This window comes from Oncorhynchus nerka, linkage group LG11 (assembly GCF_034236695.1).
Source record: "Oncorhynchus nerka isolate Pitt River linkage group LG11, Oner_Uvic_2.0, whole genome shotgun sequence".
Taxonomy (NCBI): Eukaryota; Metazoa; Chordata; class Actinopteri; order Salmoniformes; family Salmonidae; genus Oncorhynchus; species Oncorhynchus nerka.
Genome location: NC_088406.1, coordinates 66,638,672 through 66,656,975, shown reverse-complemented (window position 1 = coordinate 66,656,975; position 18,304 = coordinate 66,638,672). Strand labels below are relative to the sequence as shown.

Below are 18,304 nucleotides of genomic sequence, written 5' to 3'. Positions count from 1 at the left end.
TGTGCACAAATGTGTTTACATCCCTGTTAGTAAGCATGTCGCCTTTTCCAAGATAATCCATCCATTTTACAGGTGTGGCATATCAAGAAGCTGATTAAACAGCATGATCATTACACAGTTTCACCTTGTGCTGGGGACAATAAAGGACCACTCTAAATTGTACAGTTTTGTCACACAACACAATGCCACAGATGTCTCAAGTTTTGAAGGAGCATGCAATTGGCATGCTGACTGCAGGAAGGTCCACCAGAGCTGTTGCCAGAAAATGTCATGTTAATTTCTCTACCATTAGCCACCTCCAACGGAGTTTTAGAGAATTTGGCAGTACGTCCAACCCCACCTCACAACCGCAGACCATGTGTAAACGTGACGGTGCAGCCAGCTGGTTTCTTCATGCATCATGCCGACAGAAACAAGCATCTTTCTGGTAAGAAAGGGTATGGGTATGAGGGTATGCCTTATGATTAACGAGATGTGGTGTGATCATAACAACATACAGAACCTCAAGTCCTTCTGTTCACCTGACTTAGAATTCCTCACAATTTTTTTGTTGACCGCATTATCTACCAAGGGAATTCTCTTCGATTATAATCACAGCCGTATATATTCCCCCCCAAGCAGACACATCGATGAATGAACTTTATTTGACTGTATGTAAACTGGAAACCACATATCCTGAGGCTGCATTCATTGTAGCTGGGGATTTTAACAAGGCTAATCTGAAAACAAGACTCCCTAAATTCTATCAGCATATCGATTGCGCAACCAGGGCTGGTAAAACCCTGGATCATTGTTATTTTAACTTCCGCGACGCAAAAAAGGCCCTCCCCCGCCCTCCTTTCAGAAAAGCTGACCACGACTCCATTTGGTTGCCTCCAGCCTACAGACAGAGACTAAAACAAGAAGTTCCCGCGCTCAGGTCTGTTCAACGCTGGTCCGACCAATCTGATTCCACGCTTCAAGACTGCTTCGATCACGTGGATTGGGATATGTTCCGCATTGCGTCCAACAACAACATTGACGAAAACGCTGATTCGGTGAGCGAGTTCATTAGAAAGTGCATTGAAGATGTTATACCCACAGCAACTATTAAAACATTCCCAAACCAGAAACCGTGGATTGATGGCAGCATTCGCTCGAAAATGAAAGCGCAAACCACTGCTTTTAACCATGGCAAGGTGACCAGAAACATGACCGAAACAAGCTAAGGTAACTGAGCTAAACGACTACCGCCCGACTTCCGTCATCATGAAGTGCCTTGAGAGGTGTTAGGGAGGTGTTCAGTCCCAGCAACACTGGATATCAGCAGTTCCTCATCAACTGCAGTCCGTGAACACAAATTTAAAGAAGAGCATATAAAGGTTTATTTAATCAAATCTAAGTTTAATGGTGGCTGACACAGTTTATTGGATGTTATAGTTACTAGCTAAATGCTTGTTACCAGCTCCTAACAGCTCAGTACAATGTCAAACAGATCATCTGTACAAACAATAGTACACAAGTATAAACACCATGGGACCATGCAGCCGTCATACCGCTCAGGAAGGAGACGCGTTCTGTCTCCTAGAGATGAAAATACTTTGGATCGAAAAGTGCAAATCAATCTCAGAACAACAACAAAGGACCATGTGAAGATGCTGGAGGAAACAGGTACAAAAGTATCTATATCCACAGTAAAACGAGTCCTATAGCGACATAACCTGAAAGGCCGCTCAGCAAGGAAGAAGCAACTGCTCCAAAACCGCCATTAAAAAAAGCCAGACTATGGTTTGCAACTGCACATGGGGACAAATATTGTACTTTTTGGAGAAATGTCCTCTGGTCTGATGAAATAAAAATGGAACTGTATGGCCATAATGACCATCGTTATGTTTGGAGGAAAAAGGGGGCGGCTTGCAAGCCGAAGAACACCATCCCAACCGTGAATCACGGGGGTGGCAGCATCATGTTGTGGGGCGCTTTGCTGCAGGAGGGACTGGTGCACTTCACAATATAGATGGCATCACGAGGAGGTAAAGTAATGTGGATATATTGAAGCAACATCCCAAGGCATCAGTCAGGAAGTTAAAGCTTGGTCGCAAATGGGTTTTCCAAATGGACAATGACCCCAAGCATACTTCCAAAGTTGTGGCAAAATGGCTTAAGGCCAACAAAGTCAAGGTATTGGAGTGGCCATCACAAAGCCCTGACCTCAATCCTCTAGAAAATGTATGGGCAGAACTGAAAATGTCTGTGCGAGCAAGGAGGCCTACAAACCTGACTCAGTTACACCAGCTCTGTCAGGAGGAATGGGCCAAAATTCACCCAAATTATTGTGGAAAGCTTCTGGAAGGCTACCCAAAACATTTGACCCAAGTGAAACAATTTAAAAACAATGCTACCAAATGCTAATTGAGTGTATGTAAACTACTGACCCACTGGGAATGTGATGAAAGAAATAAAAGCTTACATAAATCATTCTCTCCACTATTATTCTGACATTTCACATTCTTAAAATAAAGTGGTGATCCTAACTGACCTAAGACAGGGAATGTTTACAAGGATTAAATGTCAGGAATTGTGAAAAACTGAGTTTAAATGTATTTGGCTAAGGTGTATGTAAACCTCCGACTTCAACTGTACATGGGACAACAGCGTTGACTGTGTTTGTGAGTATGGGTGTATGAATGTGTGCAGAGTCTGTGTGTGTGTGTGTGTGTGTGAGAGAGAAAAAGAGCTTGTGTGTGTGTATTTTATGTGAGTGATTGGGAGTATGTGTGCAAAAAAGTTTATTCGGTGCAGGACAGAGTACTGGACAGGCAGACTGCTAGTGACGGCTGTTCAACAGCTTGGTGTTAGAAGCCATCACGGAGCCTATTGGTTCTGGCTCTGATGCCCCTGTACCATCTGCCAGACGGTAGTAGAGTGAACAGTCCATGGCTCGGTTGGCTGAGGTCCCTAATGATCTTCTTGGCCTTCCATCGACACAGAGTGGTATAAATGACCTGGAGGGCCAGAGGCGTGCGTTGGGCTGACCACACCACTCTCTGAAGAGTCATGTGGTTGAGGGTGGTGCAGTTACTGTACCAGGTGGTCCTCACCAACTGCGGTCAGCCTGTCAGGAAGTCCAGGACCAAGTTACACAGGGATGAGTTCAAGGTGACGAGCTTTGAGGGCACTACAGTGTTGAAAGCTGAGCTGTAGTCAGTATTCCTCTTGTTCAGGTGGGATAGGGCAGTTTTTCTAGTGCGATGGCGATTGCGTCATCTGTGAATCTGTTGGGGCAGTAAGGTTGTGGTGATATGGCCCTTGACTAGCCTCTCTAAGCACTTCATGGTGACAGAAGTGAATGCTATGGGGCGATAGTCATTTAGTTCAGTTACCTTGGCTTGCTTGGGTACAAGAATAATGGTGGAATAATTGAAGCATGTGGGGACGGCAGACAAGGATAGAGACAGATTGAATATGTCTGTTAAACTCCAGCCAGCTGGTCTGCACATGCTCTGAGGACGCGGCTTGGGATGCCGTCTGGCTGTCAGCCATTTAAGAGTTAACAGTCCCTGCCACGTGCTTCTTGTGTCCTAGCCGATGAATTGCAACTACACTTTGTCCCTGTTCTGACTTTTTGCTTCTTTGATTGCTATACGGAGTTTGAAGCTGGTCTGTTTGTACTCATCCATGTTCCGGGTCACCTTACTGGGGTTGAATGTGGTGGTTCGCGGTTTCAGTTTTGCGCAAATACTGCCATCTATCCCTGGTTTTTGGTATGTTAGAAACTCTTTGCTGTACACACAGAAACATGACATGATATTAAAAAAAATGTTAACAACGGTCAAGCTATCTCTAACACTGAATCAAGTACCTAACATTTTAGCACCATCTGAGTTTATTATTTAAAAAATTAGCATATGTGTTGATTCAATAATTACGTATTACGTTTTTTGTTCGACTGAGACAAGGGAAACTCAGTCCCTGCAATGATACAAAAATAACTAAGTCAGTCAGCACAGAGTCAATTTTGTATTTAATGTCAACAAGATGGTCATACACTCACATAACGTGACGTTCAGTACTTGTATTGCACAAAACGATACATGATACGTTTCACTAACACTTGACCTTAATGTAAATCTGGTAGCCTCACTTTAATAGAATACATGTTTGAATACTTTGGAAAAGGTTCAACATTACACACATCTTCACTACTTTATGTCAAGTAAATGTGAATTAAGGCACTCATTATCTCGCAATAAAACACAAGTATCAACCTAATGGGACATGCAGTCAGGGTTGGACCCATCAATTAAGCAATTTTACAGACACCAAAACACCAACCATCACCATATCTACTCTGCCTCATCACACTCATTCTTTCCTCAGTTCACCTCATCCAGTTCCCTATACATCCAAAACCAACAGAATTAACTACAAACTAGCTAGTACTACTACATGTTACTATAAACTATTCATAGGCCGTGTGCATTTCCTGTTGGTGTATCCTGAGGTAGCTTCTCTCTGAGAACCTCTTCCCACAGTGCGTACAGGCGAATGGTCTTTCTCCCATGTGGACCTTCAGGTACATCTTCAGCTGGTGCTGGTGGGAGAACCTCTTCTCACACTGGGGAAGCTGTAGGATTTCTCCCCTGTGTGGACCCTCTGGTGCCTTTTCAGGTTGAATGAGTGTGAGAAACTAGCCTGGCACACATGGCAGCTGAACGGTTTCTCCCCCGTGTGCATCCTCTGGTGCCTCTTCAGGTTGGAAGAGTCGGAGAAACTAGCCTGGCACAGGTGGCAGCTGAATGGTTTCTCCCCCGTGTGCATCCTCTGGTGGATTTCCACCTGTTTGGGGAAACTGAAGGCTTTCCCACAGAATGAGCACGGAAAGCGCTTCTCTTTTCCACCGGATCTACTGATAGAGTTACTACTGCTGTCATTTGTCAATGGGCTTCTGTAGCCATTTAGTGTTGAGGCACTGGCATTGTCTGAGGTCTGGTTTAACATTAGGAGAGTGTGAGGAGGATGAAGGCCAGGAAGTGTCTCTGTTGTCGGAGGGTCCATGTTCCAGTTGATAGATCCTATAGAAGGCAGGCTGAAGGTAGCACCTGGCGCCATCGGTATCTCTGAATCACAACTATAGGAGCAGGACGGAGCATCGCTAGCCGAGTCTGTTCTCTCCCGCCGCATACTGACACCTCCCCGTCCCTGCGGACCAAATCTACGCCTCGCCCTTGTCTCAACCAGTCTGTTGTCATGGAGATTAAGTTTGTTTGTTGTTTTGTGTTCAACTGTCTGTTTCTGGTTGTGGTTAACAGCGTTGTTCCCCAGCCCAGAGTTGAAGACGCTGTCCCATCCACTGACCTCCACTATGTCGCCTCTGGTCCTGGCCTGCTCAGTGATGTCGTCCCCTGGGCCTTTGGCTGCACCAGTCTGGGTCTGGAAATCTAAGATGGTTGCCCAGTCTCCTCTGTTAGCCTCCAGCCAACCACCTGCAGGAAGAGGTTACAAAATAGACTTCACAAACAGGGCAGAGAATTCTACCATTCTCCATATCTAGAGTTTTGAGTCAATTACCTGGTGAAGTTCATACATTATAATGTGTGTGTTTTGGTAACTAAAAATACATTGTATTGATTTAATTTTATGAATGAAGAAAAAAAAGAAAGAATAGTAACCAGGTGCATCACTATTCCCATTGAAGCTCTATTACTGTATGTAGGTTATATGTATTTCTCCCTTACCTTGATCCCCCATCTTTAGTCCACTCAGCAGATCAATACTCACTGGTCCGTCTTCTATTGTCTCCTCTTTGACTATCAGCAGATCAGGCTTCCCATCCTCCATGTCTACTGACTGTAAGAGATACAGAGTGAGAGGATGTTGGATCAAGAAATCTGATATGAGAACCCTGCTATGGAGCATCTTCTGATTGGGCAATGATGGATTGCTATGAGTATTATGCAAACATGTTAGTTGATTTTATTACTTGACACTCTAATGATTTGATCATTCAAGAGGCATGGTCCCGCACTTAAGACAACGAATCAAGACCTGGGCCAGTATCCACAAAGAGTCTGAGTAGAAGTGCTGATCTAGGATCAGTTTAGCCTTTTAGATCATAATGAATAAAATTATATCTTAGATCAGCACTCCTGCTCCGAGACACTTTGTGGATACAGGCTCTGACCTAATACCATTCGGACAGTAGTTCACAGTGGGCTCACCTCATTGAGACTCTGTGTGGTCCTGTGCTGCTCAGCTGGTTCCTCTGTGGGTTCAGGAGGTGTAGTCTGGTTGTCCTCCATGACCATGGTCCTCTCAGGGTTCCCCAGACCCTCCTCCTTCACCAGCAGCACCTCTAGACCCTCCTCCTCCTGGAAGAGACAGGTGATACAGTTTACACAGACTTACACTCCCTCAGCTACGTACACACAGATAATAAACAGACTTTCAACATGGAGTGTTTACCCATCCCCACTATGTTTGAGTCCTATACAATTTCACAAAGTCAAATTCCTGTACATGCAAATGTAACTGCAAAATTATTGGCACCCTTGATAAATATCAGGGAAAATACTATAGTTTATCAAGAGTGTCAATAATTTAGGACCCCATTCTATATGCCTTATATACAGTATATATAATGAAGTAGTTGAATGGAAGTAATGAAACACATCATACACAGTACAAACTCAATATGTAACAGACTTTTTAGGCTTATATATCACACAATGTCTGGATGCAATATTCTACCCAGGAACATTCAACACTGATTCTGTTACTGTCTTTATTACAAATGAATGTCAATTTTTTTCTGCTGACACCAATTAACATTTATCTTTGTCTTTAATGCAGGGTTTGATCTAAACGTCAGAAGCTATCGAGTGGAATGGTTACTTTCTATAGCTAGGTATCCATTCAATTGATGACAGATTTTCAAGAAAATATGTGGATGTTCCCACCAATGGTATGTTTCCAGACTTGTTGCAGATAAAATTCAGTGCTTGATGACGTAGTGCACACAAAACATACTTTTTCGCTTAAGTTTTCATGTACAGAATAAACATCAAAAGTTCAATATTTCCATTCAATGTTTCCATCACCTTTTCAACTCTACCGTTTTGTCACAAACTATTGCGTTAAATAGCAAATGTACCTACTCTGGTCTTGGTACCTGCGCTCTAGCCAACAGCTCGCAGATACAGTGGAGGTAGGCTATCCACATTATGAGATTATTATGGCAACGAACAAGAATATTTATATTTGTCCATCACAGCTGCCATGATTTTCATCTGTGGATGGAAACGTGTTTAATGCTATAGAGTGGAATGGTTTTTATGGTGGTGTATCCTGAGGTAACACCTCTCTGAGAACCTCTTCCCGCAGTGCGTACCACCGAATGGCCTTTCTCCTGTGTGGACCATCTGGTGCCTCTTCAGGTGGTGCTGGTGGGAGAACATCTTCTCACACTGGGGGCAGCTGTAGGATTTCTCCTGTGTGGACCATCTGGTGCCTCTTCAGATGGCCAGCTTGGGTAAAGCGCATATGACACTGGGTACAGATGAAGGATTTCACCACTGTTTGGTTCCTATACACTACCAGTCCTCTCTTGACAGGTCAGTCTGTGTCTCTAAACCCAAGGGCATGTTGTCAGGGTCCCAATGGGATTGAATCGTCCTCATGCTCGGGTTACCGTAAAGTAAATACTCTGAGCCAGGAACAGGAAAGCCCAGTCTCTGTGGTCAGACCCTGTGTGCAAGAGCCTTTGTGTTTAAAGTCTCTGTGTCTGTCTCTGACTTGAAGACTGTGTTCTGAATTCTACTGACCTCTGTGATGCTGCGGCAGGGCCTGGGTTGGGGCGTGGCGGCGCGGTTCTCCGTGGCAACAGGGGGCACTCCAATCTCGATGTCTCTTCTGTGTTGTGGGACCTCTCCTTCAGACCTCTCCTGCTTGACCCCAGGACCTGCAGCTTCTCCATCTGCAGACTGAGACAAGAGAGGAGGTTAATATCGTTACATGAGGTGAATTGGATAACAATGTCATAGGGAAGTCTCACAAACTCCCCTATGGCAGATAAATGAGGATGTACATGACTGAATAGCTGAGGGGAGCTTTTCTGAAATTAATTAATGGGCCACATTTGACGTACTGTAATTTTTCATGTTACACTATGCCACTAACCTCTATCATGATAACATGCTGGGTGGAGGTTCCACTTCCCTCATCTATAGCTGGCTTCACAAAGCTCCTGTGGCCTCTAGTGAGATGTCCTTCACCTGAGAGAGTGATTGGGGGAAAAGAGATGGTTAGGTTAGGTACTGTCAATGCTCAACTCTATATTGTACACTATTGACATTCTCTACAACTATGTAAAGTTCATGATGCCGTTGACCTTAAAGGGCTCCAGGACCAAAGATCCACCACCATACTTTACAGTAGGGCATGGGGTTATTTTCTGCTCATGCATTCTCATTTCAATGACAAACCCACCACATTCTCATTTCAATGACAAACCCACCACATTCTCATTTCGATGACAAACCCACCACATTCTCATTTCAATGACAAACCCACCACATTCTCATTTCAATGACAAACCCACCACATTCTCATTTCGATGACAAACCCACCACATTCTCATTTCAATGACAAACCCACCACATTCTCATTTCAATGACAAACCCACCACATTCTAATTTCAATGACAAACCCACCACATTCTCATTTCGATGACAAACCCGCCACTGGTGTGCGTGGCCATAGAACTCTATTTCATGTTATTCAACAAATGATTCTGATTAATAATCCTGTAATACACAATTAATTGGCATTTACAGCCTGAAACAAATTCTTGCAAAATTGTGTAAATGTACCTACTATACATTTAAACTTACTCTAGCAGCTGTGAAATTTGAGACAAAATATAGACTGGAAAGTATTGTTTACCCAACTTTTCAGAGAGCTGGTAGGTATATGGTTCAGTTTGGCACTGAGGTAAAATTAGTTTTATACTGGATATTTGTTTTTCATCGTCAATAGCTATTGAACCAAGCATGCCAGGACAATGAAAATGGTATATTCTGAATCAGGGGAGGATTGAGAACAATCCAGTTACTACCAGTTGATATTACAGTTTCAATAAATGAATCTTAAATGGAGCTTGCTTTTTAAATGACTGAATATATACGGGGCAATTTAGCAATTCGGACTTCATCTCTAATGGTTATGATAAATTAGGCATTGTTGCAATCTGTTGGCATATAGATAAATGCACACATTTTTTCCAGTGCGGGCCTTGTGTCCCCCATTGGACTACTCTGAAAAAAAGCATGCGAGTACTCCAACAGTCAAAAAATGTCAATGCCCATCCCATTTAGTTTCAGGCTGTATATATCAATTCATTGTGTATTACAGCCTGAGTAAAATGACAAGCAACAAATGTAAATGCCTGGAGTTTGCTACATTGCATTGGCACTTGGAATGGAACCGGTGCTTTGGTCAGGTGAAATTAAAATAGAGCCTATTAATGCCTATTCGGTAATCTGGCCCTGGATGTAAGGTAACACTTCGCATAACTTGTTAATACACTATTTATTGATTGATTGATTATGTTCCATGCATCACTTTTTAAAAATCGAGTATGAGGAAATTCAATAAAGAATCTTTGTGCAATTAGAATTTGTTCTTAATTGACCTGGCTGGTTAAATAAAAATATATGTGAAAGATAGCCTTGTAATCAGGGGAAGTATGGTATACTATCCAAAAACTGATAAAGACCCAATTCTGTAACACATCTGAACACATGCGCAGAGGGGAATGGGGCGACAGGGCCCGCAGCCTTCTGCAGAATGTACCTCTTGTCATTCCTCTGTATCGGTCGAGGATCTTGACACTACTGGGACGACTGGCGAGGACGCGCTCTCTCGTTGTCATCTCTTCCCGCTCCCGTGCCACCTTCAGATCCAGTAGCTCTAGTTTCCTCCGCAATGCCCTGTTTTCCTTCTGGCTTTGAGTTATTTCCAAACGAAACACTGCATAGTCGTCGTCTACGAGTTTACAGATATCTGCCACGGCTGCATTGGCTAGCTCCTCCATGATGGAGGCTATTTGAGTGTGAAAAACCATATAGTCAGCCATTGTTAGCAGTTAGCTAGATAACACCATATATGAACCAATTCCTGTCTCCAGCGCGAATTAAAGACTACCTGGGGTAAGTGTGTGATGCTGTAAAGTTAATTAATCATATTTTGTGTTCCAGGGTGTTAATAAACGTCTAGATCACAATAACAACGATAACAACGAAATCGTTCTAGGTCCTTGTTCCCTTCCGTTTACTTAAGAGAAATGATCTTATTGGTTGGCGTCATAGCTAGAAGGGTGTAGTTAAATGAAAAAGGCATGCGTGCTGTTCTTTGAAATACGGTATTGCTTATTACATTACATCAAATCTCCTATGATCAGTTTAAAAAAAAGCTGTGAGCAGACGTGTTTATAAAGAACATTATTGTGTTAGCAAGAATAGAGTAGAAAATAAGTAAAACATATGTTGAAAAACACATGTTGAAAATTAGGCTATGAAAATGTAGACAGCTTGAGGCCCGTCCATACCCTAAAGAATGGCTTGATGATGCTCTCAGTAGAGTACATATCCTTGATGAGACCTCAACCAGAAGGGATAAAAGATAAAGATGTTTAAAAATGCATCTTTACACTACATATCACATCAAGGGAGCCATTAAGTAACATTGGAATGTCCTCATGTCTGATCCTGTTTGCCAAAATATTTCCTCTGACCTACCTCTCTTCTCACTGCAGGGCAGGGACTATCAGGGACTTCATTGTTCGGGCTGACACTTAGGGGGCCCCCCCCATTAAAAAAATAATAAAATAACGAACGACTGAACAAGGTTAACCGTTTCTACCACTGCCGTAGGTGTGCGACATATAGGGACTGTCCTTGTTATAGTCTGATCAACTCAGTGGCCTTATGGTTAGTGTCTGCCCTGAGATTGGAAGGTTGTGAGTTCAATCCCTGGCCGAGTCATACCAAAGACTGTAAAACGGGCCCTGATGCGTCTCCGCTTGGCACTCAGCATTAAGGAGCTAGATTTGGGCTAGGGCCCTGCAATAGGGGGTGTACTTGTACATCAGAAACAGGAGATGAGCCAAGGTTTGTGAAAGGCTACTTACTTGTTATAGCCTGTGTTTACCATCTCTCTAAAAGTATTCACAGTATTCAGACCCTTAGCTCAGGTATATCCCGTTTCCATTTATTACGGATCCCCATTAGTTCCTGCCAAGACAGCAGCTACTCTTCCTGGGGTCTGGAAAAATTAAGGAGGTTATATAATTTTACATTACAATACATTCATTACAGAATTCACAATACACTGTGTGTCCTCGGGCCCGTGTAGCTATTACTCTGTAGTACTGTGCGCCTCCCAGTCTGTTCTGGACTTGGGGACTGTGAAGAGACCTCTGGTGGCATGTCTTGTGGGGTATGCATGGGTGTCCGAGCTGTGCACTTGTATTTTAAAACAGACAAAAACAAGGAAGGAAGTCAATCTCTCTTTCACTTTGAGCCCTGAAAGATTGACATGCATGTCATTAATGTTAGCTCTCTGTGTACTTTTAAGGGCCAGCCGTGCTGCCCTGTTCTGAGCCAACTGCAAAAGTCATTCTGTGGAACCTGATTGGCTGTTTTTTGGAGTCTTTTAAATGCTAAAATCAGTTTTCAGATGTTCCAAGCTAGCCCTCCTGATGTCGTTTGACCCCACATGGACTACGACAGTGTCAGCTACCGGCATCTGTAGTAGAACATTCGGAAGCAGCCTTGTGATGTTCTGTACTCGTGCTCCTGGGTTGCACAGGGTTTTTGCCTTGGGAACCGAGATGTTTCCCATCATAGAGCTGCTTATGATGACAGCTGGCGATGTCAAATGGGCAGGTCTCTCAGGCATCCTCACGGTTTGATGAGGGTGGGAGCCCCCGAGGATCTGAACCCGAGGTAGATGCCACCGGAGAGGGAGACAGAACAGAGGACAAAGACATAGGTACCTCCGGATCCGATCTTGAATGGCAAACCCCCAAAGAAGGCGTCGCTGGAACCTCTGGATCCAGGGCGGCAAAGCTGTGTCGTGTCCGGGATCAACATCTCAAAGGAGACCCATTTCTAGAGGATGCTGTCTTTGACTTCCACGGCAAGTAACGTATCTCCATGGCTGGTTGGTTGGGTCGAGAACAGTTCCGTTCTCCAGGGAAGGGGGAGAACCCTTCAGGATGGAACCCCGCTGAGCACCGGCCAGTCGGTTGGGGAGAGCCAACAGGAATTGTCCGTAGTGCTCCGAGACAGGATTGTGTCGAGGCACAGATCTGGGAAGGGTACCAAAAAATGTCTGCAGCATTGAAGGTCCCCAAGAACAGTGGCCTCCATAATTCTTAAATGGGAGAAGTTTGGAACCACCAAGACTCTTCCTAGAGCTGGCCACCTGGCCAAACAGAGTAATCAGTGGAGAACCTGAGGTGACCAAGAACCTGATGGTCACTCTGACAGAGCTCCAGAGTTCCTCTGTGGAGATGGGAGAAACTTCCAGAAGGACAACCATCTCTGCAGCACTCCACCAATCAGGCCTTTATGGTAGAGTGGCCAGACGGATGCCACTCCTCAGTAAAAGTCACAGAACAGCCCGCTTGGAGTTTACCAAAAAACACCTAAGACCATGAGAAACAAGATTCTCTGGTCAGATGAAACCAAGATTGAACTCTTTGACCTGAATGCCAAGCGTCACGTCTGGGCGAAACCTGGCACCATCCCCACTGTGAAGAATGGTGGCGGCAGCATCATGCTGTGGGAATGTGTTTCAGGGACTGGGAGACTAGTCAGGAGAGGGAAAGATGAACGGAGCAAAGTACAGAGATCCTTGATGAAAACCTGCTCCAGAGCGCTCAGGACCTCCGACTGGGGCGAAGGTTCACCTTCCAGCAGGACAACGATCCTAAGTACACAGCCAAGACAACGCAGGAGTGGCTTCGGGACAAGTTTCTGAATGTCCTTGTGGCCCAGCCAGAGCCCAGATTTGAACCCGATCGAACATCTCTGGTGAGACCTGAAAATAGCTGTGCAGCGACGCTCCCCATCCAACCTGACAGCGCTTGAGAGGATCTACAGAGAAGAATGGGAGAGACTCCCCAAATACAGATGTGCCAAGCTTGCAGCGTCATACCCAAGAAGACTCGAGGCTGTAATCGCTGCCAAAGATGCTTCAACAAAGTACTGAGTAAAGGGTCTGAATACTTATCACATTTACATATTTCTGTTTTTTATTCTTAATAAACGTGCAAAAATGCAAAAACCTGTTTTTGCTTTGTCATTATGGGGTATTGTGTGTAGATTGAGAGGGAAAAAACATTTAATCAATTTTAGAATAAAGCTGTAACTCAACAAAATGTGTAAAGTCAAGGGGTCTGAATATTTTCTGAATGCACTGTAAATGTAAATCAATTATAATTTTTACAGTTTCGATTTGGTTTGTCATTTTAATGTATTTGGAATTTGTTTACCCTCCACCCCCAAAAAAATATATAGAAGAAAGTGATATAACAAATGACAACTCTTTCCTCCTGATCTCTTCTCTCTTACGGGGCAGGTCCCAGCTGGGGAGGGTGGTCACTATCTGACCAATCGTTGACTGTGTGATGAGAGAGGTGTGTAAGGCCTCGCTGCTCATTTTCTGGGACTCGACAGCTTCGTCCGTGTGTTGTGGGTGGTGACAACAGCCTCATATGGCTTAGGAGGGCAGGGTAACTCATCTGAGCAACATTTGAGCAGATGTGATATATACTAAAGAGTCTCAATTAATGAAAAGCCGCATTTTGTGAATATTAAACATACATTTTAAATACACCATATAAAACCACACATACGTCTCAACTAAAAATCAGAATGAACATGATAAACTGCATTCATTTTCTCATTAAAAGTGTCTTGGGAAAAACATTAGGTAGTTGAACATCATATCCTACACAGTACAAACACCATGAAACCGACTTTTTAGGCTTATATCATGTCTGGATGCAATGTTCTACCCAGGAGTATTCAACACTGAAATCTGTTATTCCAAATGTATGTGTGGAGCTTTTCTGCTGACACCAATTAACATTTCTCTTTGTCTTTAATGCAGGGTTTGATCTAAACGTCAGAAGCTATCGAGTGGAATGGTTCATTTCTAGGTCAATCCGTGGAATGTTTTTTCTGCTGGTGTATCCTCGGAGTACCTCTTCCCGTAGTGCATACAGGCAAATGGCCTTTCCCCCGTGTGGACTTAAGTGCATGTTCAGTTGGTGCTGGTGGGAGAACCTCTTCTCACACTTGAGGGTTGCTGTAGGATTTCTCCCCTGTGTGGACCCTCTGGTGCCTCTTCAGGTTGCCAGCCTGGGTGAAGCGCATATGACACTGGGTACAGCTGCATGATTTCTCCCCTGTGTGGACCCTCTGGTGGATCTCCACCTTCTGGGAGCTGTTGAAGCCTTTGTTACAGAACATGCAGAGGAACCGTTTCTCTTTGCTATTGCCTGATGTGGCTCCCCATCCCCGAGCCTGGACTCTAGCCCTGTCGTTTGAGTTCAATACCTGATCGAAAAGGTATTGTGAATCGGAAGGTGACATCGGCGTGGACAGTGGGTCGTGATCCCTGAGCGTGTGTAAAGGGGAGTGGGTTGCAACAGTTAGATTTGTCTCTAAGCTTTCCCTGCAGTCTAAGAAGTCACTGGTGTTGCCCTGTGAATGGCCTTCTCCTAAGTGAGTCTAGTCTGCATTCCATGTCAGAGGAGGGTCGCTCTCCACTTTCACAGTCACCTCATCTATCACTATAACCTCCCCTTTCTTATCTAGGCACCCTTCAGGGTATACACTACTACTGTACCGGTTCCAGTCCCCTCTCATTGGATTAGTCTGTGTATCTAAGATGACTGGCATGTCACCAGGTATCATCTCTGTAGCGTATGAACAGGACGGATCATTGCCAGTCTGTAATGTGTCACTTAAGTCCTGATGGGACAGATCCATCCTCGGGCTTAGGTTACCATCAAGTAAATATTCTGAGCGGAGAGCAGGAGGACAGCCCAATCGCCCCAGACCTGTTAAATTCTTGGTGTCTGTCTCTGACTTGAGGGTGGCATCCAGTGTTCCACCAACCTCCGTGATGCTGCGTCGGGTCCTGGGTGCGGCTGGGGAAGTGGTGGGGTCCTCCATGGCTACAGGAGGCACTCCAGTTTGGATGTGCCGTGGGTCATCCTTTCCTTCAGAACTCTCCTGCTTGACCCCAGGACCTGCAGCATCTGCAGCCTAACACAAGAGGGGAGGTTATTGACAGTATTGAGTAGAATTGGGTGACAATGCCGTAGAGAAGTCACACAAGCTCCGCTATGGCAGATAAATGATGTACATGTAAGCAAGTGAATAGCTGAGTGGAGCCTTTCTGAAATGTACTGTTATTTTGACTATTACACTAACCTCTATCACAATAACATGCTGGGTTGAGGTTCCACTCCCCTCATCAACAGTGATTGGTTGGTCATCTCTCCATGTATTGTGTCCTGCTGGCTTCACAAAGCTCACGTGGCCTCCAGTGAGATGTAAGTCACCCGAGAGAGTTATTGGTGGAAAAGAAGTGGTTAGGTTAGCTACTGTCAATGCTCAACGTTATATTGCAAGACAGATAAGTAATCAGGTGAATTAGGCTATCCAAAAACTAACCAAGACCCAATTCTGGCTAACACAAAGGCACATGTGCAGAGGGTAACGGGGCAACAGGCCACGCAGCCTCATGCAAAATGTACCTCTTGTCACTCCTCTGTATCGGTCGAGGATCTTGACACTACTGGGACGACTGGCGAGGACGCGCTCTCGCGCCACCTTCTTCAGTTCCAGTAACTGTAGTTTCCTCCGTAATGCCCCGTTTTCTTTCTGGCTTTGAGTTATTTCCAAACGAAACACTGCATAGTCGTCGTCTACGAGTTTACAAATCTCTGCCACGGCTGCATTCGCTAGCACCTCCATAATGGAGGCTATTTGAGTGTGAAAAACCACAGCCATCGTTAGGTTAACTTTCGCAACTAGCTAGCGTTACCTAGATAACATATCAACCAAGTCCTGTCTCCAATGCGAATAAAATAATATCTGGGGGTAAGTGTGCGATGCTGTGTAGATAAATTAATAATATTTTGAGTTACAGGGTGTTAATAAAACGTCTAAATGACAACAAAATCGCAAACGTGGAAATAGTTTTTGGTCACGGCTCGCTTCGGTTTACGTTTGAGGTTTTTGTCGGCGAACTACACCAAAATCGTGTATTACGGCCACCTACTGTGTGGGGTCATAACTGGGAGTTAAAGGAATAGTATATGCAAATTATATTTGGTTCAAATTACCCTTAGCTATCTTGAGTTGTGTCTTAAGGCTCATGGTGACAGAATCCACAATAATCACATGTTTTACATATGGCTAGAGCCTGGAGTTAGCATATTATAGGGTGTACACCCACTAAACGCTCTCTGGTTTTGAAATTTCACTTATGTTATAAAATACGTTTTACCAATACTTATGATTCTTCATGTTCTAACTTGCTCAGTGGGGTCTCTAACGTATCATTAACATTATATCCAAAAAGTAATATTTCGTAACCTAATTACGTCCAATAATAAGCAGCGCGCTCTGTTGATAGAGCAGTGCAGCTTATTTTTACCGCGGGTCGTAAAAAACTAAATTAACATGACACGAGCTGAATTAAATGTAAAACGCTTTGAAAATAAAATGCTTGCGGTATGCTCAGTGCTCTGTTGACATTTCAGAGTAATGCTGGTTGTTCTGAGCAATCTTTCAAAATTACACACTTCACAATAAGAAAAGCGTATACTAAAATATGAAAATACTACATGTCATGTCTCAAAATCAATCTATCTTACCTCTATATTATTTTATGTCCTCCGGATTCGAAAAGAAAGATAAGTTCGACAGGTGAGCCTGTCAGTTTGTCACAATTCTCGCACAGCATCATAGCTGGCACAATACTATTTCAAATATATTTTTAGCACTTTTTTCTCTGGCCGCAAAACACTTCAAGTTGGTGGAGTTAGCAGGGATTTTTTTGTAACGTGCATACTGTTGGAATTTGGTTAATCAGAACTGGAGCTATTTCCTTATCGAGCCACAGCACAGAGCTTCTCGATCTACCAGTGAGGACGTCATCTACCTTGGGCAGGCACTCCGGCGCGGACTACTTTCCAGATGTCACAAAACTGACAGGTAAACGCAGGAAGTATCAGGGCATTCTACAATTATACTTTTATTGCATAAAATAACTACCTTACGGTTTTATCGCTATCAAACCCTATTTTGAAGTGTTAGAAATTGCGACTTGCAGTGTAGCTTTGCGAACATCGGTTTGGCTGTTTCTAAACTGAAATGTGTGTGTGTGTGCATCATCGTAAGAGGTCTGCCTACGGGTCCCGACAGAGATCATTGCGGCGCGGTCGGCATTTTTCATACTGCGGGTGGGAGCCGGTGGTCATAAAACAACTTTGGGATGAAAATATTTCTGTCGTATTTCTGCTTTGCAATGCGTTAGCCTAGTCCTACCTATTGTATTAAAAGTACATATTTGTCACATTATTCACACTCGGAATTCGCTGCTTCAATTTCAATAGCCTACCTGTCCTAGTTGGGCTTGCCTCGTATACTGGACACAAATATGCACGCAACATGTCGGTCCCATGTTTAATGAGCTGAAATAAAACGTCCCAGACATTTTCCATATGCTAAAATGTAGTGCACAAATTTGTTTACATCCCTATTTGTAAGCATTTCTCCTTTGCCACGCACCTGACTGTGGCATATCAATAAACTGATTAAACAGCGTGATCATTACACAGGTGCAACTTGTGCTGGGGAAAATAAAAGTCGACCTTAAAATGTGCAGTTGTCACTCCACACAATGCCACTGATTTATCAAGTTTTGAGGGAGTGTGCAATTGGTATGCTGACTGCAGGAATGTCCAACAGAGCTGTTGCCAGAGAATGTAATGTTAATTTCTCGAGCATAAGCCGCCTCCAACATCATTTTAGAGAATTCGGCCGTATGCCCAACCGGCCTCACAACCGCAGACCACGTGTATCCAGGCTCCCCAGTGGGTGGGCCAAAGCCCGCCCATGGCTGCGCCAATGTAAAATCCATAGATTAAGGCATAATTCATTTATTTCAATCGACTGATTTTCTTCTATGAACTGTAACTCAATAAAATATTTGAAATTGTTGCATGTTGCGTTTATAT

The 18,304-nt window shown here is 43.9% G+C and overlaps 2 protein-coding genes and 1 long non-coding RNA gene across 3 annotated transcripts; 1 reads left to right on the top strand and 2 right to left on the bottom strand.

Moving 5' to 3' along the window:
- Positions 1-3,986: 3,986 nt before the first annotated feature.
- LOC135574043 (zinc finger protein 212-like) lies at positions 3,987-10,114 on the bottom strand. The gene is given in 7 exon segments (XM_065024830.1): positions 3,987-4,605; positions 4,608-5,465; positions 5,718-5,829; positions 6,201-6,350; positions 7,803-7,961; positions 8,158-8,252; positions 9,832-10,114. Coding segments are annotated over 7 exon segments (1,821 nt in total). The 3' UTR covers positions 3,987-4,441.
- LOC135574046 (uncharacterized) lies at positions 10,099-18,285 on the top strand. The gene is made up of 2 exons (XR_010465151.1): positions 10,099-10,187; positions 11,614-18,285. It is a non-coding gene; the product is annotated as an uncharacterized LOC135574046 (long non-coding RNA).
- On the bottom strand, positions 13,848-16,070 carry LOC115137457 (uncharacterized). The gene is made up of 3 exons (XM_065024838.1): positions 15,815-16,070; positions 15,489-15,598; positions 13,848-15,320 (listed from the first exon to the last, which is right to left on the bottom strand). Exons 1-3 carry the CDS (start codon positions 16,068-16,070, stop codon positions 14,781-14,783), a joined length of 906 nt encoding a protein of 301 aa, XP_064880910.1. The 3' UTR covers positions 13,848-14,780.
- Positions 18,286-18,304: the final 19 nt, after the last annotated feature.